General features: G+C 44.0%; 8 protein-coding genes across 8 annotated transcripts; 6 read left to right on the top strand and 2 right to left on the bottom strand.

The window, feature by feature from the left end:
* Positions 1-193: 193 nt before the first annotated feature.
* Positions 194-624, top strand: K452DRAFT_218838 (uncharacterized protein; the record flags this gene model as incomplete). The annotated part of the gene is made up of 2 exons (XM_033536382.1): positions 194-462; positions 519-624. Coding segments are annotated over 2 exons (375 nt in total), but the record flags the coding sequence as incomplete, so codon positions are not given.
* Positions 625-2,051: 1,427 nt separating this feature from the next.
* On the bottom strand, positions 2,052-3,433 carry K452DRAFT_314871 (uncharacterized protein). Its single transcript, XM_033543805.1, has 3 exons — positions 3,403-3,433; positions 2,833-3,351; positions 2,052-2,777 (listed from the first exon to the last, which is right to left on the bottom strand). Coding segments are annotated over exons 1-3 (927 nt in total). The 5' UTR covers positions 3,405-3,433; the 3' UTR covers positions 2,052-2,371.
* Positions 3,434-3,887: 454 nt separating this feature from the next.
* On the top strand, positions 3,888-6,324 carry K452DRAFT_282803 (uncharacterized protein). The gene is made up of 3 exons (XM_033539650.1): positions 3,888-4,224; positions 4,276-4,832; positions 4,914-6,324. The coding sequence occupies exons 1-3, from the start codon at positions 4,054-4,056 to the stop codon at positions 6,037-6,039; spliced, it is 1,854 nt and encodes a 617-aa protein (XP_033402332.1). The 5' UTR covers positions 3,888-4,053; the 3' UTR covers positions 6,040-6,324.
* Positions 6,325-6,427: 103 nt separating this feature from the next.
* K452DRAFT_294175 (uncharacterized protein) lies at positions 6,428-8,027 on the top strand (the record flags this gene model as incomplete). The annotated part of the gene is made up of 2 exons (XM_033541668.1): positions 6,428-6,657; positions 6,752-8,027. The coding sequence occupies 2 exons, from the start codon at positions 6,428-6,430 to the stop codon at positions 8,025-8,027; spliced, it is 1,506 nt and encodes a 501-aa protein (XP_033402331.1).
* Positions 8,028-8,549: 522 nt separating this feature from the next.
* Positions 8,550-10,205, top strand: K452DRAFT_218216 (uncharacterized protein; the record flags this gene model as incomplete). Its single annotated transcript, XM_033536345.1, has 3 exons — positions 8,550-8,722; positions 8,781-9,315; positions 9,366-10,205. 3 exons carry the CDS (start codon positions 8,550-8,552, stop codon positions 10,203-10,205), a joined length of 1,548 nt encoding a protein of 515 aa, XP_033402330.1.
* Positions 10,206-10,855: 650 nt separating this feature from the next.
* Positions 10,856-12,681, top strand: K452DRAFT_219039 (uncharacterized protein; the record flags this gene model as incomplete). Its single annotated transcript, XM_033536394.1, has 3 exons — positions 10,856-11,164; positions 11,220-12,041; positions 12,139-12,681. The coding sequence occupies 3 exons, from the start codon at positions 10,856-10,858 to the stop codon at positions 12,679-12,681; spliced, it is 1,674 nt and encodes a 557-aa protein (XP_033402329.1).
* A 458-nt stretch (positions 12,682-13,139) lies between these two features.
* Positions 13,140-13,478, bottom strand: K452DRAFT_294172 (uncharacterized protein; the record flags this gene model as incomplete). Its single annotated transcript, XM_033541667.1, has 3 exons — positions 13,140-13,240; positions 13,295-13,422; positions 13,474-13,478. 3 exons carry the CDS (start codon positions 13,476-13,478, stop codon positions 13,140-13,142), a joined length of 234 nt encoding a protein of 77 aa, XP_033402328.1.
* A 129-nt stretch (positions 13,479-13,607) lies between these two features.
* K452DRAFT_262560 (uncharacterized protein) lies at positions 13,608-16,438 on the top strand. Its single transcript, XM_033538613.1, has 8 exons — positions 13,608-13,959; positions 14,016-14,181; positions 14,239-14,369; positions 14,421-14,624; positions 14,678-15,038; positions 15,156-15,976; positions 16,030-16,100; positions 16,150-16,438. Exons 1-8 carry the CDS (start codon positions 13,634-13,636, stop codon positions 16,251-16,253), a joined length of 2,184 nt encoding a protein of 727 aa, XP_033402327.1. The 5' UTR covers positions 13,608-13,633; the 3' UTR covers positions 16,254-16,438.
* Positions 16,439-22,405: the final 5,967 nt, after the last annotated feature.

The raw sequence follows: 22,405 nt of genomic DNA, 5'->3' as shown, positions 1-22,405 counted from the left end.
GCCTGAGGATGCTTCGGGAGAGCAGCGATCGAGGCTGTGGCAGCGGTAGGTTACCAGCACCAAAACTCTGCTTCGGGGTCTTTCTTGTGCTGACAGCCTTGTTAGTATCGTCACCACTGGTTCACTTACTCCACCACCTGAGGTTTGCCCTCATGAATCTCTATCTGGCACACCGTTCGCGAAAGGTGCCCCCTACGCCAAACCGCCGCTCTATATCGACTATGGCACCAATCTCCACATTGGGTCTTCAACGTTCATCAACCGTAACTTCACTGTTTTGGACACTCCTGTGCTGCCAGTCAGTATAGGGGAACGCTGTCTGATTGGCCCCAACGTCTCGATTTATGCAGTTTCACACCCACTTGATTGGCAGGAAAGGAACGGTCCTTTGGGAGCACCGAGTCTAGCAAGTGAGGTGAGGATCGAGGATGATGTTTGGATCGGGGGCGGAGTAATCATCATGTAGGTGTTGGCGCAAATATGCTTTTCTTTTGCTGATATCCTTGACATTGCTCTAGGCCTGGCGTGAAGATCGGAAAAGGCTGCGTGATCGGCGCCGGAAGCGTAGTGACCAAGGTACATAAGACCTGTTCTGGCCTCTATCCAAGTGGGTGTAAGAGCTAATCTTTGCTGCAGGACGTGCCACCCGAGCATCTCGCATACGGCAATCCCGCCCATGTCATTCGCAGGGTTGCTGGCTCGGAGCCCAATGGCCAGACAGTACCTCTGCTTCCCGACCGCCATGTAGAGCATCACGATACGGGAACTCCACAGTACGGTCATCTGCGTTCGAACCTAAGACGTATAGCCCTCCCATTCGTCATGCTCGCTGCAGCCGCGCTTTCCTGGCTCTTTGTTTGTTCCAACAATGCAGCTTTCCGCACTGCAGCGTAACATCGACCGCAGGAAAAGGAGTCTCTTGTTTACTGACTGGATCCTGGATGACAGCTACAACTGGTTGATTCGCCAACTTATTGGGCTCCCTTGCGTAAGTGACAAAGCCCTTGTCCTGTGGTGCAGAGGCTGGCAGATGCGATGCATGGCTAGCAAGCTTCTGCGATCAGCGCTTCCATAATTAGCTGAATTCAGCAATAAGCCGACTAATGCATGACATCCATTGATGTGAGTGTACTATCCATGCCCATCCCTGCCATATGGCGGAACTTGATCTTGCTTCCGCTACCGCGCTGTGAGACGTGCCTCTGGTTTGCTGCAATGCGCAAGTGAGCAGAATTCGCTTTCATGCGATCAAGGAGAGTGGTGGCGGTTAAACCTTTAGTTATCAGCAACGCTCCAATCTACCGCTGTACTCGTAACACATCTTAGAACCCGCTCCCAGCTGCATTGCCTAGTGCTTCGAGAGCTGTTTTCCGTCCACTGTTGTACTTAACCTCACTAATCAAAATCAGGACATTTTCCTTCAACCCCTCTATAGGCAGCCTGGCTCGAGGAACAATCGACTCTTCGCTTTATCGAACGATTCCTGAACGATACCTATGGTGATATAACTCTTCAGACCCCAGTAGGATAAGTAGCCTGTTGTGCAGAGCGATGGTGTGGATGGGTGGAGTTAGACTGTACATGACAGCACCTGTGCGTGCATATGGAGAGCTGTCAAAGACTATGCAGGAGCATGCGAGAGGAATACGAGTCCTTAGCGGCTTGACCGTATCTGCCTTGCAATGCGGTAGTGTGAGGCCCTAGATACTTTACCTGCTTTTTTGTTTTATTTTATTCATTTTCTTTCCTTGCACGAAAGATCAAGGGCGTAGATAGAACATAAGATAAAAAAAAATTAAGCTATAACTTATATGAAACACAACACTATTATGCTCTTTTGAATTCTTGGTTAAAATTAGCAGAATAGCTAAAAATAAAACCATAATAAAAGTAAGAATTAGCTGAAAGAGAGATGGGTAAAGTTAATCGTAGTAGTAGCGAAAGCATACTCGAACTCTAGTAAATCTAAGTATTCCAACTCGTATGTATATATACTGTAGTCAACATCGACTTGTTTGAGGAACCTTACTTAAAGTGAAGGTAATTAAGTAACTTTACTACTTCTACTGTCTATCTGCCGTCGCTGTAAACAGGTGAGGGGAGTTGATTTGAAATATAATACACTTTTTATCTTTCCTTCTCGGAATTGCATAGAATTCTCTCGATACCGAAACCTTTCGGCTCCCAGATCGTAACTTTTGGCCTAACTATAAAATACAATAGGAACTCGAACTCAATGGGAATTGAAACAGGCAAGATCAGTTGCCCATAAACAGAAAACTCTGCTATACCCATCTTTGTTCAACATAAACGCCATGTCTTCCTGTGAGCTCGTAGTATATATCAAACACCTTGCTGCTGAACATAACATCTAACGTCTAACAACCGAGGTGCTGTAGTCGATACGCAGTTTGCGGCCGTAGACCTCCTTGTTCTCGAGCACCTCCTTCGCCTTGGTAGCGCTCGTCTCGTCAATGAAGTCGGCGTGCGCAAAACCCCTAGGGGCACCGGTTCTCCGGTCGATGGCGACTCTGACATCCAGCACATTTCTGATGTCACGGAAAAGGTCGTTCAAGTCCTTGTCAGACATCTCAAAGGACAAGTTGCCGATGAAGAGAGTCTTGCTAGGAGGGTTGCTCTTAAACGTCCTTTCGGCGGCGCCTTCACGACGCCTGTGGAACTGAACCGACATGCGACGGCCTTCAAAGACCCGTTGGTTCATGGTTTGCCGTGCGTTTTCAGCGGCCTCGGGCGACTCAAACTCAACATATCCGAAACTATTGGAAGGTCAGAAACGTCACATACATGCCTGCCGGATATACGGAAACATACCCTCTGCTGAGACCCGAGGGATCTCTCGCAACAGTTGTCTTAGCGATGGTTCCGAAGCGCTGGAACTCTTGCCTGAGGGAGTCCTCCTTGACCTCGTAAAAGAGGTTCCCGATGTAGAGAGTGGTGGAGGATTCCTCTGGGGAAGCGTTGGAGAAAGCATTGGAGGCGGATTGGGCAGCGGCCGACAGAGCGTTCTGGGTAGTTTCGGCAGCAGAAGACATAGCGGAGCCGACGGTGGATTGGTCCTGCGAGTCTGCGGAGGTGGGTTCCTGGGTTGAGCCATACTCGGCGCTAGTTTCCTGCTCGGACTGCGAAGGCGACTCGGTCACGGTCTCATCGGTTACCGTGGCCTCGCTAGGGCGGGCCTCGTCACTCGCGAACCTCTTCTGGATAGTCGAGGCAGACCATTGTTGGCGAGGGCGGACGACGGAGGGCGCAAAGGTGGCGAAGGTGCGAGGCCTGGTAACGAATGGCACGGGGGCGGAAGCCGCACGGAGGGCGGCGCGACGAAGAAGAAACCTGGAGATTGTCAATGGAATGCGTGGAACAGACTGGGAGGTGTTGGCTGACATGGTGGCGGTTAGGGATGGAGGATGTGACGAGTGAGAGAGCAACGGGCAACAAAAAGCTCAGAGTCGCGCAGTATATACGCCTCGACTTTTTTGCGCCAAGCCATTAGCGCGTTTGCGCGCCGCCACCGTCCGGGAGAGTCAGGGAATTGCATTGCCGTCAACGTGCGGAGAATGCTCTTTTCGGCTGGGGTTGCAGATGAATTGCCTTGTGAACTGCTCTTCCTCTTCCCTAACTAACTTCTGCTCAACCCTCCGTCCAAGGTGTGATGCTGTGCAGCTGTTCTCCACTGCGTCGCACAGGCGTGGGCAATCGGCCTCTGCCCTGGCACGCACCTGACTCCCTTCCCTTCTCCCCCATCCCCCGACAGAATGCGCCTCCCCTCCGAGCGTGAATCATGTCATCTCTTGATGCGTTGCGTGAGTAGAGAGAGAGAGAGAGAGAGAGAGAGGCGTCGGCCAGGGTCTTGGCTTCTCCGCAGAACACGGGCCCGGCATGACGCGAGCGCATTCAAACAGCCGAGGCCGTTGATTCCAGCGACGACCCGACCTACCCTACTCTCACTCCGCCTCCTCTACCGACCTTTCATCCCTCCGCACTGTACCTCACTTGGAGCCACGCGACCGTCCCGGCCTCGGACTCTTTCCACTCATGTCTTTTCTTGGAGGCGCTGAATGCTCCACCGCGGGCAACCCTCTCAGCCAGTTCACCAAGCATGCTCAAGATGACAAATCGCTGCAAAGGGACCGCTTGGTAGGGCGGGCGCCGGGAGGGCTTCAGGAAGGATTGAGGAATCAGGCGCTAGGTGTGGCCCAAGATCAAGTAGGTCCTACAGCTATGTTCTCTCGCAGAGGTTAACCCTGTGAGTTGTAGATGATGAACGAGTTCCTCCATGAGCCCTCACATGTCCCTCAGGCTGCTGGTCCTGCATCACCCTTTGCCATGGAGCACATGCGGCGCGAACTGGAGCAGGCGTCTCGGTTACAGCAAAGCGGTTCGCCCAGCTGGGCCGCGGAATTCGATCCAGGCATGGATATTGCACACGCGGAACCGTCTTTCAACCGCCCTCTTGCCGCCGGATTCAGTCCTGCCGAGTTCGCCAAGTTTCAGCAGATGGAAGCGAACGGACCAGTGAGAACGGCTAGTCCTGCCGGGACTCCCTCGGCTATGATGGGCTATCAAAGACCTATGGGGTTTGGTATGAGTAGTATGGGAATGGGAATGGGAATGATGAACAGGCCATATGCTACCGCTGGAATCTCGCAACCGATGGAAGCGGATGCCAAAGGCAAATCCCGCATGGTTGAGCTTGATGAGAAAGACTGGGAGGCTCAGTTCGCGCAACTCGAATCAACCCGTCAACACGACCCCGAAAGTTTGGATGCTGAGGCGAATTCAGCAATGGAGGCTGAATTGAACGATATTGACAGGTTAGTTCTCTCCGAGACAAACGAGTTTGGAGACTTTGAAAGCATCTGGCGGGGAATTCAGGCTGAGACTGCAAATGCCAGAGCGCTCGTCGAAGAGGAAAACATGGCTGCGGGCTTAAATATGGGCGACCTGGACCAGTGGGAAGGCTTTGACGGTCTGAACACACACTCCTTAAGAGATCCGCAGCTCGGCGATTATCTCTTCGAACAGACCAATCCGTTCAAAACCGTCCACGATCCTTTTGCAGAGGGAATGGAAATCCTCTCCAATGGCGGGAACTTGTCAGTTGCAGCCTTGGCCTTTGAGGCAGCAGTTCAAAAAGACCCCCAGCACGTGGATGCGTGGACTAAACTTGGTGCGGCACAAGCACAAAATGAAAAAGAATCGCCTGCCATCCGCGCCTTGGAGCAAGCCCTCAAACTCGATCCATCGAACCTTGAGGCCTTGATGGGCCTTGCTGTCTCGTACACTAACGAGGGCTATGATAGCACTGCATACCGAACTCTGGAGCGGTGGCTCGCCACAAAGTATCCGTCCCTCATAGGCCCCGATGAGCCTCTATCTTCGGCTGCCGATGTTGGTTTCACGGACAGGCATCTTTTGCACGAGAAGGTGACGAACCTTTTTATCCAAGCTGCTCAATTGTCACCTTCAGGGGAACAGATGGACCCCGATGTCCAAGTAGGCCTTGGAGTGCTATTCTACGGTGCGGAAGAATATGACAAGGCTGTCGACTGCTTTGGTGCTGCGCTTGCCAGCACGGAGCAAGGGACGAGCAATCAGCGCGACCAAGTGCATCTGTTATGGAACCGGCTAGGTGCTACACTTGCCAACTCTGGTCGTAGCGAAGAGGCGATTGACGCCTACGAGCGGGCATTAGCACTCCGCCCGAACTTCGTACGTGCACGATACAACCTCGGCGTTTCTTGCATCAACATTGGGTGTTTTGAGGAAGCGGCCCAGCACTTGCTGGGAGCACTGGCAATGCACAAAGTGGTGGAGGAAGAAGGGCGGGAAAAGGCCCGCGAAGTCGTGGGGGAGGGGGTCAGTGAAGGGGAGCTGGACAGGATGATCAGCCAGAACCAGTCGACGAACCTCTTCGACACGCTCAGGCGAGTCTTCAGTCAAATGAACAGGAGGGACTTGGGCGACATGGTAGGCCCGGGCATGGACATCGATCGCTTTCGGAGCGAGTTCGAGTTTTGAGGCTGCAATGAAGTCTCTGGAAGGATGAGCCAGTGCATGCACGGCGGCCCACATTCGGTGTTTGGACTAGAGCCTCAGTGCTGTAGCTAAAGGCAAACGTAAGCAAGGAGCGTCATCCGCCGTGCATATTTTGGCCAGCACGACCGTTTCATCGCCTCCTTGCAGCGCAAATGAGACGGTGATCGCGTCTTCACGGGCGCGTGCGCTTCCCACACGGTTGATTCCCCATCGCATCCCTGCCTTTAGTGGTCCCGGCACTCGACCGCCTGTTGTAATAGTAGGAGTAGCTATGCCCAAACGTTGTTGTCCGTATCGTCTGCTGCTGCGCGACTCTCTCTCCTGCAAGGCGTGAGCAGTCCCGACCACTTGGTCTCCATCGGCCCCAACAATGGCCCGCCGCGCGACCATTCAAATGCCCGCTCACGCCTCTCAGCCCGCGAGCCTTCCGCCGCCTCCAGTCCCCGCCCGCAAACGCAGCCAGACAAGACCGCTCACTCACGAGGGCTTCAGGCGCCTTGCGTGCGGCAGGTCGACTTCGCCGCCGCGCACCATGGCTCCTATAGCTCCTCCTCCCTTCCTGACCGACGCCCAGTTTGCCGCTTTGCCTGCTTCCGTCCAGTAAGTCGAGCCGGCATTCTGAGTCGTGGACACCAACCCGCTCCTGTCGACGTCAAGTCACGTGCTCTACACCTGCTAACCCCTTCTTTGCCAGACGTAAGTACTTCTCGCCGGCCGAACGACTGGAAATCGTTGAGCGCTCGGCGGCTTCGCTGTCTGACGTCAATCGGCGGCCTCGGACGGCCCAGTCGCCTGCATCCAGCACAAGGGACCCCAGGTCAAGGGCAGGCAGCCGAGGCAGGCGACGACTGCGGAAGAAGGATGCAGCGCATCCAGACCTCGGCATCTCGCGGGCGGAAGCCGAGTGGTTCTTATCGTTGCCAGACAAAATAATAAAAACATGCCTTAGCCGCGAGGAAGCTCACCTTCTTGCCCTGCGCTGCGAGGCCCTGCTCATCGACTCCGACGGCGTGTCGTCCAGGTTCGACGACTCAAATAACCTTGGGCCCATCCGCACGCCGGCGGGCAAGAGAAGTACATCCATCCAGGGGGACTCTGTTATAGACAGCCCTCAGCTTGCAGACGAGCAAACAGCAACAGAGGTGTCGGAGAGTGCACCTAAGATTGATCGTGAACATGTCAAGCAGCCCTCCTCGCGCCGCACGTTATCGCTTCCAGACAGTTTTTCGCGAGTGTCGACATCATCGGCTCCTCCTCTCCCGACCGCTATCCCCCCGTCATCGCAGGAGAGCAAACGACCCAGAGCGAACACGAACATTGCATTTCCACGCCATGACATCGAAGGAGCTGAATCGGAGACCAAATATTACCAGGATCCCGAAGCGCGGATGAAGCTCCGGCTATATCTCGCTTCTCCGCAAAAGTTCGACGAGGTTGTTGAGTACGGCTTCCCGTCGACTTCGCATGTTGAGAGGGCGCCAGAGCCCTCGCCATCTGAAGTTTATATTAGGCAGGCTAGTCGGGACGTACATACATTCCTTCGGGGGGATAACATGTCTTTTCTCGACAAGAGCGATAACGAGGAGCGTCCAGACGACGAGAGCAGCATTGGCGACGCCGATACGCCCATCACGCCCATGGACAGCGAGGAGATGTTCCACGATGCCACGGCACAAGCGCCGCTGCCGGATTCCAACAGAAGGATTCGCAACATGTACGCACAGGCCCTCTCCGGGAGCCGGGAGATGACGCTGCGCATGACGCTCACTCGACCGGACCTGCGCGCCGACGAGGATTGCCTATACGGATGGCAGGAGGGGGCGAAGGATGATCCGCTGGCGTTGGAGGAGCTTCCTCCCGAGTCGGACGATACGACGGGCATGCAGAGTCCCTTTGCTGTGCACGGCAACCGGGGAGGAGGGCTGGTGAGGAGGATCATGCACAAGGTCAAGGAGAAGAGCAAACAGTGACGAAACCACGACATTTTCTTTTGTTTCACATTTTTTTCTTTTTTTCTTTTGTTGTTGTTTGTTGTTTGCTGTAGCTATTTAGCGGGCGTTTTGCATTTGCATTTGCATGTAGCTATTATAACTAGCGGATGATGTTCGGAGGAGCCACATGGGGGCTGCTGACGGCGGGGCGAACTAGCGTCTCAGAGGGCGATCGCGGGCGATGCAGGGGCCTCTGCTCGGCTCATCCGGCCAATACCCTGACTCCTTTCCGTCGAGGCCTCTCCCGCCTTTGCGCGCGCCTCTTCACCTTTCACTTTCTCCCCGCGTCGTCGTCGTCCAAGTCGCCCACCATCAACAATGTTTGCACCGTCTTTCTGTCACTCTTTCTAAAATCTAGTCCGTAATCTTGGTCTGCCAGACCCAACCACTTTCCTTTTTGTCCTATATCATCCGATTCGTGCTGGTCGCGGGTCACCACGCTCTCTCTCTGTTACCTTAACACGTCGAGCCACACCGCGCTCATCCCCACACACCCGCAAAATGCTCGGCTTCCACCGTCGAATTCGCTCACTGATCCCGGTCAAGGACCTGGCAAAGTATGAAAAGCTCGCTGCCGTTGTTGGCGAAGAGGAGCAGCAGGACGTCGACTGCGAGTCAGTCGAGACCAACCATACCCAACTAACTTGGATATATGTCATCTTTCTAGCAGAGGCGTGCGTGTTCCACTCCCGGAATCTGCCCCCGCGCTGCTATACTGACGTGTCAATGCAGGATTATGGCCTCGAGTCTCCAGCCGCAGCTCAAGATGCTCATCTCCAACAACGACTTCTGTGGTAACCTTTCAACGTCGTACCTGCGGAGTATACTTGACTGCGCCTATGCTTTCGGTGGCACCGCAGGCATCTTTTGGGGCTACCTCGCCGACCGCATTGGGCGCAAGCCCGTTGCCATTGCAGGCTTGTTTGGCATGTCAGTATGCTGCCTGTCCATGGGTTTCGCCACGAACCTGATCGCCTGTGCCATATTTCGTTTCGCGGCAGGACTTGTCAGTTCTTCTGTCGTTGTCACTACCCTGATCATGCTAGGAGACATCAGCCTCAGCCTGGAAGAAAGGGCTAAAAATGTCGCACGTTTGCCTCTTGTCGCGGTGTGTGGCTCTATCGGGCCTTTGATGCAGAATCTGGTTGCTGGAAGCGTCAACGACTACGGCGCCATCTGGGAGAAGTATCCCACCTTGAGCAGTCAAATCGCGTGCGGGTCTCTGGTGCTGGCCATTGCCATTGCCGCCACTTGCGTGCTGCAGGAGGTGAGACTCTTCAAATGAAATTGTGATGCAGTTGCTGATGCATGTCCCAGACCCTCCCGAGTCTTGCTGCTGATTCGTCTGAGGTGGACTGCGAAAAGGCTGCTTTCCTCGGCCAAACCATCCAAGAAGAGTCCGTCGACTCACCCACAATCCGCATCGTGGACTTTATCCGTCCCGAGCCCATCTCTATGGTTCAGTTCCTCCAAGCCCCATCTCTTATTGTCCTTCTCTGTTCTTTTTCTCTTCTCTCTCTTCATGCCTCAACCTTTGATGTCATCCTCCCTCATCTGGGTCACAGCAGCACGGGTCATGGCGGAATGGGCCTTTCCTGCGACTATCTCGGTTGGATTGTACTCGCCGTTCGTGCTGTTGCCGGTGCAATCGTTTTACTGGCCGTGCCTCGAGCCGTCGGAGCCCTGGGTCTGCTCCGGCCTTTCCGTTGCTGCTCACTTGTCTTTCCGGCACTCTACGCCATTACTCCTCTCATGGCCTATATTGCCATGTGCTCTTCGGTGACGGCCCTCATTTCTGCCATGTCCATATTGGTCAAACATGCACTTAGCGGTGGAGCTCAGGTGTTAATGACACTGCTTATGCTCAACGCTGCGCCAGATGCCTTTTCTGCCGGCACTGTCATGGGCCTGATGCAGGCGGCGTCGCTGTTCAAGGCGCTGGCCGTAGCCGTCAGCGGTGCCAGCTTCTACCTCAGCAATGATTTTAGCGTCGCGACGACCAACTACGCGCTTTGGATCAGCCTGACGGTGTTCGGCGTAGTGGGTGCGGCGCTTGCGTGGTTTGTGAGGGAGCGGCCGAGCGTCGAGAGAGATTTCCCGGCCGACGTGCTCTGCTGGGAGACGTGTTTTGACGCGGAGGGCGAAGGGCAAGCCTGAGCGGGCGATTTCTATGTTTTTGGTTGTTATTGTTGTCATTTTGTTCAACAAATGCTCTCTCTCTCATATGTAGTTTGGATTGCGGAGTTAATGGATACGGTCCGTACAGCTTTGACTGTTTACAATGTTTCTCTCTCTATACAACGGCAGTGGTGTGAAAAGGGCTACGCAAGACGTACCGGGATATACTGATGAACGCCTTTTCACGGCTTAAGGTTACTAACTAGCTTGGAAGTTGTGACCAGTCTTGGATATTTTATAAGATCTTTTCTTGTGCTAGTGAAGGTGTAAATGACCACGCTAGGCCTAGCCTAATACCGATAAACGCCTCTTTAACGGCCGGTAGTTGCTGACCAGGTCAAACGTTGTAACCTGTAGTAGGTTGGACCCATTCGGCACTTATGACCTGAGCGCTAAGCCCGGAAGGGGCAGCTCCAAACACACCACAAGTCCTTGCTTGAATTGCATCGCGCGCCCAGGCAAGCGCGTCTCGGGTTTCAGCGTCATCTTCTTAAGGAGCCTTTGCCCGACTCCTACACACTACTACCTTCATCACCACCACCGCTCGCCGTCCTTCTCCGCGCCGCACTAGTCCCCACTTCGCGCGCATCCCTCCTCGCCCACCGCCGTCTGGCCCTGACGCCCGCATCATGGCCCTTAGCGCAAAGTACCAACAGTTCCTCGGTGCGCCCGCCGTTGAGTTGCTGTCGGCCCAGGCCTCCATCAACTACATCACTACGCTCACCACTGTCGCCAATCCTGCCGCCATCCTCAAGCATCTCACCGCCCAGGGCAAGCTGCTAACCAAGAAGAATGAGAGGATCCTCAATACCATTGAGGGCAGCGACAGCCTCTGTTTGGAGGTCGAAACCACATTGGAACTCGTCGCCGGCGGCGGCGCCTTCCTCCCAGGTCTCGATGACAACTTCATCTCCGACCGGACTGTTGTCTTCCCCATTGTGAGTGTTTCCCGGCATCCCGAGCTGGGAGCACTATCTAACGTATCGCGCACAGGTGCACGTAGTCCAGTTCGATGAGCAACAGAAAATTCGCACTATTCGACTTTATTGGGACCAGGCCTCTTTGCTCAAGCAGGTCGAGGTCATCGGCTCGCGCGCGCGCAACTGGCCTATCCGCGACGGCAAGGACCAAGTGCGCCTCATTACCTCCAGCACGTCTCTGGGTCAAACTTCATCCACCGCATCTGGTCGACAAGGCGCTCACGTGCGCGACGGAAGCGAGAACGATAACGTTAGCAGACCGCAGACCGGCAAGAGCTCTGTCAGTGCGACTGGCGACCCGCATGCGAGCCTCTCTCTCTTCCAACCCCGCGACGTCAACCAAGAAACCTCTGGTGCGCCAACGGCCGGCTTGGTTCCACGTGTGAAGCCGGCAAAGCCCCCCGCGCGTAATCTCACCGATATCGTCGGCGATGAGGATGAATTGCAGTCTACGCAGGGTGTGTATTCCTCCAAAAACGACATCCGACCCAAGGCTGGCGCTGGCAAGAACTATCATCCCATAAGGCTGTTTGATGAAGATGAATCCAACGCAAGGTCATCGCATTTATCCCCGGAACGGAAGAAAGCGGACCCCAAGAAGTACGAGCATTTTAAGTTCGACGAGCGTGAAGACGCGCCAACGCCAGATGCGGAAACTGCGCGCTCCAAGTCAAAGAAGCATACCTCACAGTGGGGCTTTGAGGACTTTGTTACTCCAGAGAAGATTCGGCCCAAGGTTCATGCCCAGAACGAGAGGCATTTCGGCTGGAGCGATGATGAGGTGAGTACTGCAATTTCCCTTTACTTATCCGGATGCCGATTGTTATTTTCTGCGGTATCCCTATACAAATGAGAGAGTATTGTGTGAATCTGACATTAGTCGCACGTGATTGGTGCGCGTTCTGAATCTCATTATTGACTCTTATTCCCAGGATCCTGAAACGTCACCTGTGAAGCGACCAGTCGTTCATCAACCTCGTGCAGATGCAGAGACACACTTCGAGATGAGGGATGATGGCACACCTGCTGCGGAACGGACTGCGCACATCAGCAGCAAAGGTGGAAAGCATAGTAAAGGACTTGGTCTGTACAAAGATCCCGTCCTCGGAAGCGAAAACGACGATGAGCATGAGGGCAATGACGGTCCACTCCACAACGTTACGAAGACTGTCAACAACGAAAGTCGCCAAAAGCATTTTGGCAGTAAATTTGAAATTTCCGATTCCAGTCCTGCGGCTTCTCGTATGGAGTCGACGTCCACGAAGGAAAACTTGGCGACAGGACCAGGCAAGGCGCGCGGCATCAACATTGCAGGAGACGGAATGGGTGGCCGCAAGGGCTCGTCACGCGCATGGCTCTTTGGAGATGATGATGATGACGATGCAGATGTTAAGGATACCCCCGTTGCTAGGCGGAAGCACGCAGATAAGGCGGAGAGCCAGCCTGCCAAGAAAGGTGGTTTCTGGGACTTTTGAGTTGTACACTCATTCAAATGAGCATCGACATTTGTTCGGGCAAATGGGTATGAACCTAGATCACGCTCCCAGATGCTCGCCGTGCGGAGACATTTCCACGACGGCCCTGAGCGCCCCGCGACAGCTTTCTTCCGGCCTTTTCAACCGACCTCGGGTTTGAACAACACAGCTCGGCACTGCATATGCTTCGGTGACGATTCGTTGCCGGTTAACCTCGGAGTTGGGTAATAGGACGAGCATGTACTCGTCAGATTCAAGTGGGCGTCGGAAGCCTTCTCACTGCGGTAGGGCAAGAAAGCTGTATGTTCAAGCTACGGCATGTATACAAATACATTTTCCTCCATGTGCTACTATTGGTGACGTGATTAATGCCCGCAAACGTGGCTCGTGAGTAGTGTGAGCAAACAAAGCAAATGTTACGAGCATAACAGCTCCGCACAGTTTGTAAGGTGGTGAATTTAGGCGCTTGCGTTGGGGGCATGGGGGGGCTGGGTCGGCTTGTCGGGGACCTTGACGTCCTCGAACTCGTCCTGGGCCACTGCCCGGATGGTGAAGGCGTCTGCGCCGGTATTGTCAGAAGCAGCGCGACAGGCGGAACGGGGCGACGACTTACAGACGCCAATGGCGAAGCCGAAGATGGCAGCGCCGGTGAAGATGTTCTTGACCAGGTAGGGCTGCCTCGCGCGGATCAGCGCGGGTGACTGGCGATAATGCTTGTCGTAGTAGGAGGAGCGCGGGATGCTGCAGCGGGCGTCAGTAGGCATGGAGGGCGGGGGAGAGAGGCGGGCATACGCCATGGCGGGCGAAGTTGGGCAGGGTGGAGAGATGTTCTTTGTGTCGCGCCGCGCTGCGCTGCGCTTCTCACGTCGCGTCGCTTACCTACCTACCTAACTGACGACTACTTTAACTTCTACACCGCGACACCATCACGACGTAGATAGCGCCCGCGACCATGGACTCGCCTGCAGACTTGGTCTCGCAGCTCAACCAGGCGCGCCAGGTCGTTCTCGACAATGCGGCCAACTACCCGGCCATTGTGCCCAGCATCCTGCCCATCATCGGCGAGAAAGCAGACGTCGAGCTGCGCAGATGGGGCGCCGATTTCCTGGCCGAGACGTTTGCGGCGCCCATGCTGCCGCCGGAGCCCAAGCAGCAGCTGAGCCTGCTGGTGCTAGACAAGCTGCGCGAATACCTGGAGATAGCGCACGAGGACGTGGGCGTGGTCAAGGGCGTGGTTCAGGCTGCCGCGAGCATCTATCCGCTGGTCTTCAGATACACGTAAGTTGTTGCTGCGTGAGAGCGTCCCTGACCGACTCACTCACGCCCAAATCCAGTATCAACAATCCGCACGATGCGCCGACATGGCAGAAGATGGCCGCCATCAAGTCCAACATCTTGCGCCGCATGGACTCGGCCCCCCCGGGCGTCCGCATCTGCTGTATCAAGTTTGTCCAGCGCGTTGTGCAGACGCAGACGCCGGGCCTCATTGCAGACCCACGGGTGCGCGCTCCCTCAAGTCCAAGTCCCCCGCCCGTCGCCCGTCTAACCGTCTTCCAGCGCCCTGAACACAATGAGATCTCGCTTGCTTTGGTGCCCAGAGACCACCCGTTGATACCCCCGCCCAATCTCGAAGCCGAGGCTTCGGGCCTGCTGGACAGGCTGCTCAGTATCCTGCAAGAGGAGCTCAGGTTAGCTGCGCCATCCTCCTCGAGCCTTCCCCCCTGTCTAACAGCATGCAGTGATGCCCTTCTCGTCACTGCTACCCTCAACAGCTTGGGTAGCCTCATTCGAACTCGTGCCTCCATTGCCAATAAGATTGTGTCCACCGTTCTCAACTTCAATCCGCTCAAGCTCGCCAATTCGCCCATGACGCCCAAGACCAAAGTTATGATGAAGTCAATGGAGCGTACGACGAGGGCGCTGCTCTTGAATGTTATCAAAAAGTATCTGCTCTCTTACTCCATACATGGCGAATGTCGCTCTGATATCTCTGCAGGAACCCCAATCATCCTCTAGCCCCAAGGATCCAACAGCACATCGAGAGGCTCCACCACATGCGGCTAGAAATCTTCGATGAAACGAATCGCAAAAGACCTGCACCTATCGAGCCTATCGATGGCCTGGACCAAGCCAAAAGGCAACGCCTTGGCGCGGACGTCTCAGGCGCACCCTCGCGTGCCCTCGGAGCGCCTCCGCTGGCCCCAGGACCAGTCAGTTATGCCCAGCTCTACACATTGACCCAAGATGAGGGTTCCAGAAACTTTGACGTGCAAGCTATTCCGATCGACCTGGTCGTTAGGATTCTCGTTCCTCTGCTCACCTCAATTGATAAGTCTCAATTGGACAGCGCCATCAATGTAAGTACCTTCCTAAAAACTCAGTCATGGCTTGGTACCCGCAAAATGTGCTGGAGAAACAGCTTGGATGTCAAAAGAAAAATTGCTGGTTCCTTACTAACAAGGACTCTCGAACAGGCTGTTAGATCACGATATTTATCACTGAGCAAGTCTCAACCAAGAGGTGCTCTTGATGCGGCAGCTGCTGCAACGCAGAGGCCTTCAGCAATTGACGAGGATGATGATTACGAGCCCGTGTTTCAACCAGCTGAAGATGCAGAGCAGATCCTGAACACATTAGATAGCGCGCCCCCCGAGGCTGTCGCTCTCGAACCTCTGCCAGGAATGGCTCTAGGCGCGTTCAGCCTCCCGCTCCCCCCGCCTCTGAGCGCGCAGGAGACGGCTGAGTGTAGCAAGGGGACCATCAACCGCGTCTTTGGTATTATGGCAGCCTTAGACGATCCCGCCCGTACCAAAGGCCCGAAGCATGGTTTCAACCGTTTGGCTGCGAGCAGTTATGATCGCGACGCATGGGTAACCGTCATTACACGCTTGGCTACGCGCGCTTCGGCAGGCTTAGAGGGCGGTCCGGTGAAAGCTGAGAACGGTGCCCTCTCGCAGGATCGCATCTTCTCCATCAGCAATGCAATCCGTGACGCGCTATACATGTACGTCCTCGAGGATTTCAGGCGCCGCATAGACGTTGCTATTTCCTGGTTGAACGAAGAATGGTACAACGATCGTCTGCAATCCGACGATGCGGAATCTGATCCAACTTTACATTACGAAAAGTGGGCTCTCAAAGTTCTTGAAGGCATTCTGCCGTACCTTGACGCTAAAGACAAAGTCCTCATCCGGTTCTTGTCCGAAATACCGGAGCTGCACTCGGGTATGCTAGATCGCGTCAAAGGCCTGGCACGAGATCCCGAAAGGATATCATTGGCGGTCAATGCCATGCAGTGAGTATCGTACCCTCGGTAGGTAACTTGGCAATAGCTGACGCTCGTGGTAGTTATCTTATCCTGATGCGGCCACCAGTGCGGGAAATTTGCATAGACGCTGTGGAAGATCTATGGAGGAATTGTACGTTACAGCCGAATATCAAGACTGCCGCTATCGCTAACAAACCTAGATGAGGGAACCAGAAGTATGGCTTCGAAGCTGCTTAACAAGTGGCGACCACACGTGTTACAAGAAGCTCCAAACGGTGCGCAAGCGAACCTAAAGCAGGAGTAAGGTATTGGCTTCGGGCATCCGTCGTGGCGCGGCACCTTTGCATGGTAAATGGAGTATGGAGCGATTCGGAAACACGGGTCTAGGTTTAGGTTATTGATATCGGTAAGCTTAGGATTAAGAAGGTAGTCCAGTATAAGAGAAGAATACTTGAAGAGCTAAGAATAAAGCCTGACTAGCATAAACGTACTTTATAAAAAAGTAGTAAATTAAATTAATTATTCTAATCTTTACTACATCACGATTTTTTTTAAAAAAAATATATATAAAAATTTAATACCTACTAATATAAATTAGAGTAATTTATTACTTAGATTTAGCTTAAATTCTTACTTTATTTTATTTTATAACTCTTAAAGCCCGCTCTAATCCGTCTAATTTATATTAGGAGAAACTAAGAAAAATTAAATAAAATTAAATAAACTTGTATTTAATTTAATTTACTACTCTACCCCTACGAAAATATAATAGTTATATTATAGATTTAGGTTGTTTAGAGTATAAAATAACTTATAGCTAGCTTTAATTATTAGACTTATCTAATTTTTATATAGTAGAGTTTTAAAAATTTCTTATACTATATATTCTTTTTTTTAAAAATATATTTTACTTTTTTTTAGAAATTTATTTCCCTTTTCTTTTTTTTTTTAAAAAAAAGACGAATATATATATATATTTAAAAAAGAAAAGCGAGATATATTCTTAAAAAAAAGTTAATATATACTCTTAAAAAAAAGTAAATATATTCTAAAAAAAAAAACTAAAATATACTCTTATTACATATTTTTTTTCTTAAAAATATACTTTTTAAGAATATATTTTCTAAAAAAAAGAGTTTCTAAGATATATAAAAATATTTTTAAGATATATAATTTCCTAAAAAAAAATTTCTAAGATGTATAATTTTCGGCTATTTACTAAGAAATATATTTTTATCGTATAATTTTTAAGATATGTATAATATTTCTAAGATGTATATAATATTTCTAAGATATATATAATATTTCTAAGATCTATAAATTAAAAAAAGTCTCTCTAAGATATATTATTTTTTGAGTATTTCGATATATTTCGATATATTATAATATATTATAAAAATACATATCTTAGAAATAAAATTAAAAAATATGTATATCTTAGAAATAAAATCGAAAAGAAATAAAATCGAAAAGATATGTATCTTAGAAATAAATTTTAAAAATATATATATCTTAGAAATTATTTTTCTTAGGAATATCTTTAATTTTTTATAAATATATTTTACTTTTTTCAAGAGTATATTTCGCTTTTCTTTTAAGAATATATTTCTCTTTTTTTTTAAGAGTATAAATCGCTTTTTTAAGAATATATTTTACTTTTTTTAAGAGTATATTTTGCTATTTCTAAGAATCTTTTTTGCTTTTTGAAGAATACATTTTTAAAAACAAATCTTTTCTTAAGAATTTATTTCGCTTTTTTTTTTAAAAAAAAAGAATATATTTTCTAGAAATATATTCATTAAAGACTATATTTTTTTACAATTTTTTTTAAAAGTATGTTTATTATTTATAGCAATATATAATTTTTTTCGAACTAATTTCTAAGATATACATATTTCTCGAATATATTTCTAAGATATATATATTTTCTTAAATATATTTCTGGGATACACGCTTTCTTTTACTAAATTTCTAAGACGTATATATTTTTAGTTTTTTCTAAGATACACATATTTTTAATTATATACTATAATATATTTGTTTATAAGCGAAATATATAAAAAAGTGTATATCTCAGAGAGACTTTTTCAATATATGTATCTCAGAAATATTATATGTTAGAAATTATGCGATAAAAAATGTGTATCTCAGTAAATAGCCATTTTTTTTTATAAAATTTCTAAGATACATATAGTATTTCCAAGATATATTAATAAATAAATCTTGGAGTTTTACGCTATATATCTATAGTATTTTATCACTACGAATATATATCTTAGAAATATATTTAAAAAAAAAGTACATATATCTTAGAAATCAAATTTGAAAATATATATATCTTAGGAATATTTTTTAAAAATTATATTCTTAATAAATCGAATATATTCTCAAAAAAAAATTCTTAAAAAAGTAAATATACTCCTAAAAATGTCATATATTCTTAAAAAAAAAAATAACTAAATAGAATAATATATATATATATATTCGTTTTTTTAAGAATACTTGTTTTATAAATATTCTTAATTTTTTATAAATATTTATTAGTTTTTTTTTACTTATGTTTAGGGGTTTATTCGCTTTTTAAAGATATATTTTGTGATAAGAATATATTCGATTTTTTAAAAGAGTATATTCGATTTTTAAAGAATATTTTTTTTCTAAAAAATATTTCTGAGGTATACAATTTTCGAAAATATTTCTAAGATACACACATATTTTCGAATTTAATTTCTGAAATATACATGTTTTTCAAATATGTTTCTAAGATACATATTTTTGGTAATAAAATACTATGTATATGGCGCAAAACTCTAAGATAAAGAATATATTTATCTTAGAAATACTATATGTAACTCGGAAATTTTGCGATATATATATATATATATATATATATATATATATATATATATATCGGTAAATAGCCGTAAAAAATATATCTTAGTAAATAGTCGTTTTATAATATATTATTATTTATAAAGTTTTTTTTAAAAAAATATATATCTTAGAGAGACTTTTGAGTATATATATATTAGTAAATATATATTTAAAATTTTTTAGATATACTAAAATTCTTTTATTATTAAATCTCTTTTACTAGATTATAGTAAATATAGTATAATTACTTAGAGTTACTATATTTTATTTTCTATAACTCTCCTTACTAGTTAATATAGGATAAAGCTAATTTTCTTACCTCTATAGTTAAAAACTCGCTTCTAACCGAGAATAGCTCTATAGTTAATTTTTTAAATAAAAATAGAAGAAAAGTTCCTAGTACTTATAATATTAGTAGGCGTCTAGCTCTAAGTTTTAGAATTCTAATTAAAATTAAGCTATAAAATTAATCGCGTAATTTTAAGTTTTAGAATATAAATTCTAATCAAACTAAATATATATATAAAGTTCTAAGTTTTAAATTCTATATAATTAAACTAGATAATAATACTATAATTCTAATTTTTAAAGTATACTTTAATTTTTTAATAAGTATATTTTACTTTTTTTTTAGAATGAATTTAAAAATTTTTATAGAATGGATTAGAAGTATATTTCGATTTTTATTTAAAGAATATATTTTTATAAAGATTATATTTAGTTTTTTTAAAGACTATATATTAAATTTTTTAAGAATATATCCTCTAATATATATTTTTAAGATAAATAAATATATAAACCTTAGAGTTTTTCGTAATGTATATAGTAATTTTTTTTTAAAAAAAAATATATATCTTAGAAATAAAATTATAAAAAATATATATCTTAGAACTTATTTTTTAGAAATATATTCTAAAAAAACGATATATGTTAGTAGAATGTACTCCTAAAAAAGTAAAAAAATACTCTTAAAAAAAAGTAAAATATATTCTTAGAAAAAGGAAAATATATTCTTAAAAAAAGAAAATATATTCTTAAAAAAGATTTCTAAAGAAGATCTAATTAGATTTAATTAGGTTTTTTTTTAAAAAAAAACTATAGATACTACTTAAAATATTTTAATTTTAAAATATTATTTCTTAGTTAATATCTAACTTATTTTAATACTATTTTAATAAGTTAGTATATGACTAAAAAGTAGATAGTAATATATATAACTAATTTTTTTAAAAAAAAAGTTAGTTAAAAAAAACCTTACTAATATTTTTTTTTAAAAAGAAAAAAGTATATAGTTTCTATAATATATTATTATACTTATAGTAATTATATATATATTTTTACTTATTTATTTTAAAAATAATTTATCTATCTTAGTAAATAGCTAAAGAATAATTATTAGTAGTTTAGCTCTAAAATACAATTAATTTTAAATTTCTTAAAACAAAATAGTTATAATTAAATATAGAAAAACTACTTTAAAGATAGATCTAATAGATAAAAAAGTTAATAAGTATATTTTAGATAACTTAAATATTCTATAAAAAATATATTTTTAAAAAAAGTTAAAAGCTATTTATAAAAGAATATACGTATCATATTATCTTTAAAATAAGCAAAAATAAAAAGTATATTCAAAGAATATTTTTCAAAAGTATTTTTTTTAAAAGTATTTTTTTTAAAAGTAAATATATCTTTTTTTTAATTTTTTTTTCGTTTTAGTATATTTTATATTCTTTATAATTATTTTTCTGTAAAATATATTATAAAGTTTTAATATATATTATATATATATTAGAAAAATAGAATATATTCTAAAAAAAAAAATTTTCAAAAAAAAGAAGAATAGAACTTAAAAAATAGCTATTTAATAAAATATACATATCTTAGAAATTTTCGCTATATAATTAGTAATTTATTATAAAAAAATAACTATTTACTAATATAAATATTTTTTTTCGTATACTTTTTAAAGTATATATAATAAATCTAACATTTAAGTATCGGGAAAGTATCTAAGATATATATATATATATTAAATATTTCTATATATTTCGATATATTATAATAGTATATATTATAAAAAATTCTAAGATATATATATATTTTTAATTTTTTTTCTACGATGTATATTTTTTATAGTATATTATAATATATTAATATATAAAGAAATAGTTAAAATATATTAATTTTAGAGAGACTTTTTAGATATATTTATCTTAAAAATAGTACAAATATCTTAGAAAATATTTAAAGAGTATATATCTTAGTAAATAGCCGTTTTTATTCTAAGAATATTTTTTACTTTTTTTTTTAAAAAAAAAAATCGCTTTTTAAAAAATATATTTCTTTTTTTGAGTCTACTTATATTCTACTCTTTCTAAAAATATATTCTTCTTTTTCTAAGGATATATTCTTTTTTTAAGAATATATTTCGCTATTTCCAAGAAATAATTTTCTTTTTTTTTAATAATATTTTCTAGCTTTTTTTTTGAAAAAATTTGTTCTTTATTTTTAAGAGAATAATTCACTTTTTTTATGAAATATTCCCTTTCTTAGTATATTTTGTATTTAAGTTTTTTTATTTTTTTTTTTTAAAAAAAAAGATAAAGATATTTTTCTAGAAAAAAGAACATATTTTCTAAAGAAAAAAGAACATATTTTCTAAAGAAAAAAAAAACAAAATATGTTCTTAAGAAAAATATAAATATACTTTTAAAAAATATTTTTTTATTTTTTTCTAAGATATTTATATTTTTAAAAACATTTTTTAGATTTAAAGTCTTTATTATACATACTATATATATAGCGAAAAGCTCTAAGACATATGTATCTTAATAAAAAGCTGGTATATAAATTTATTATCAGTAGATATCTATTATATATTATTAGTATTAATATTCAGCTATTTACTAAGATACGTAATTTTTTTCGTATAATTTCTAAGATATATATAATATTTCTAAAATAAAAAAAATATATTTTTAGAGTTTTACGCTATATATATAATATTTTATTACTAAAATTATATATTTTTAGAAATTAAATTTAAAAATATATATATTTTAGAAATATTTTTTAGAAAATATATTCTTTAATACATCGGATCTATTCTTAAAAGCAATATATTCTTAATAAATCGAATTTATTCTCAAAAATAATATATTCTTAATAAATTAAATATATTCTTAATATAAATAAATATATTCGTAAAAAAATATACATTAAGAGTATTTTTTAATTTTCTTTTAAATTTATTTAAGAATTTTTTTTTTAGAATTTATTAAGAGTATATTTTAAATTTTTTTTTTTTTAGAATATATTTGATTTTTTTTAAGAGTATGTTAACTTTTTGGAATACATTCGGTGTTCTTTAAGAGTATATTTATCTTTTTTTTTTTTACAATATTTATTTTTTAAAAACAATTACTGAGATACACATTATTTTTCGAAATAATTTCCGAGATATACATTTTTTTTTGATAAAATTTCTAAGATATATATATTTTCTCGAATTTATTTCTGAGATACATACTTTTTTTTTTTTTTTTTATAATATATTTATTTATAACCGAAATATATAAA

Source organism: Aplosporella prunicola, assembly GCF_010093885.1.
Source record: "Aplosporella prunicola CBS 121167 unplaced genomic scaffold K452scaffold_2, whole genome shotgun sequence".
Taxonomy (NCBI): domain Eukaryota; kingdom Fungi; phylum Ascomycota; class Dothideomycetes; order Botryosphaeriales; family Aplosporellaceae; genus Aplosporella; species Aplosporella prunicola.
The sequence above is the reverse complement of the archived record's forward strand: the minus strand, read 5'-3'. Positions and strand labels throughout refer to the sequence as shown.

Coding starts and splice junctions, on each gene's coding strand:
- K452DRAFT_314871 (XM_033543805.1), bottom strand. Junction 2,778..2,832: donor CCCTCGGGTCTCAGCAGAGG/GTATGTTTCCGT, acceptor ACCTTCCAATAG/TTTCGGATATGTTGAGTTTG.
- K452DRAFT_282803 (XM_033539650.1), top strand. CDS start 4,054: ATGTCTTTTCTTGGAGGCGCTGAATGCTCCACCGCGGGCAACCCTCTC. Junction 4,225..4,275: donor TAGGTGTGGCCCAAGATCAA/GTAGGTCCTACA, acceptor TGTGAGTTGTAG/ATGATGAACGAGTTCCTCCA. Junction 4,833..4,913: donor GAATTGAACGATATTGACAG/GTTAGTTCTCTC, acceptor TGCAAATGCCAG/AGCGCTCGTCGAAGAGGAAA.
- K452DRAFT_262560 (XM_033538613.1), top strand. CDS start 13,634: ATGGACTCGCCTGCAGACTTGGTCTCGCAGCTCAACCAGGCGCGCCAG. Junction 13,960..14,015: donor CCGCTGGTCTTCAGATACAC/GTAAGTTGTTGC, acceptor GCCCAAATCCAG/TATCAACAATCCGCACGATG. Junction 16,101..16,149: donor GGAAGATCTATGGAGGAATT/GTACGTTACAGC, acceptor TAACAAACCTAG/ATGAGGGAACCAGAAGTATG.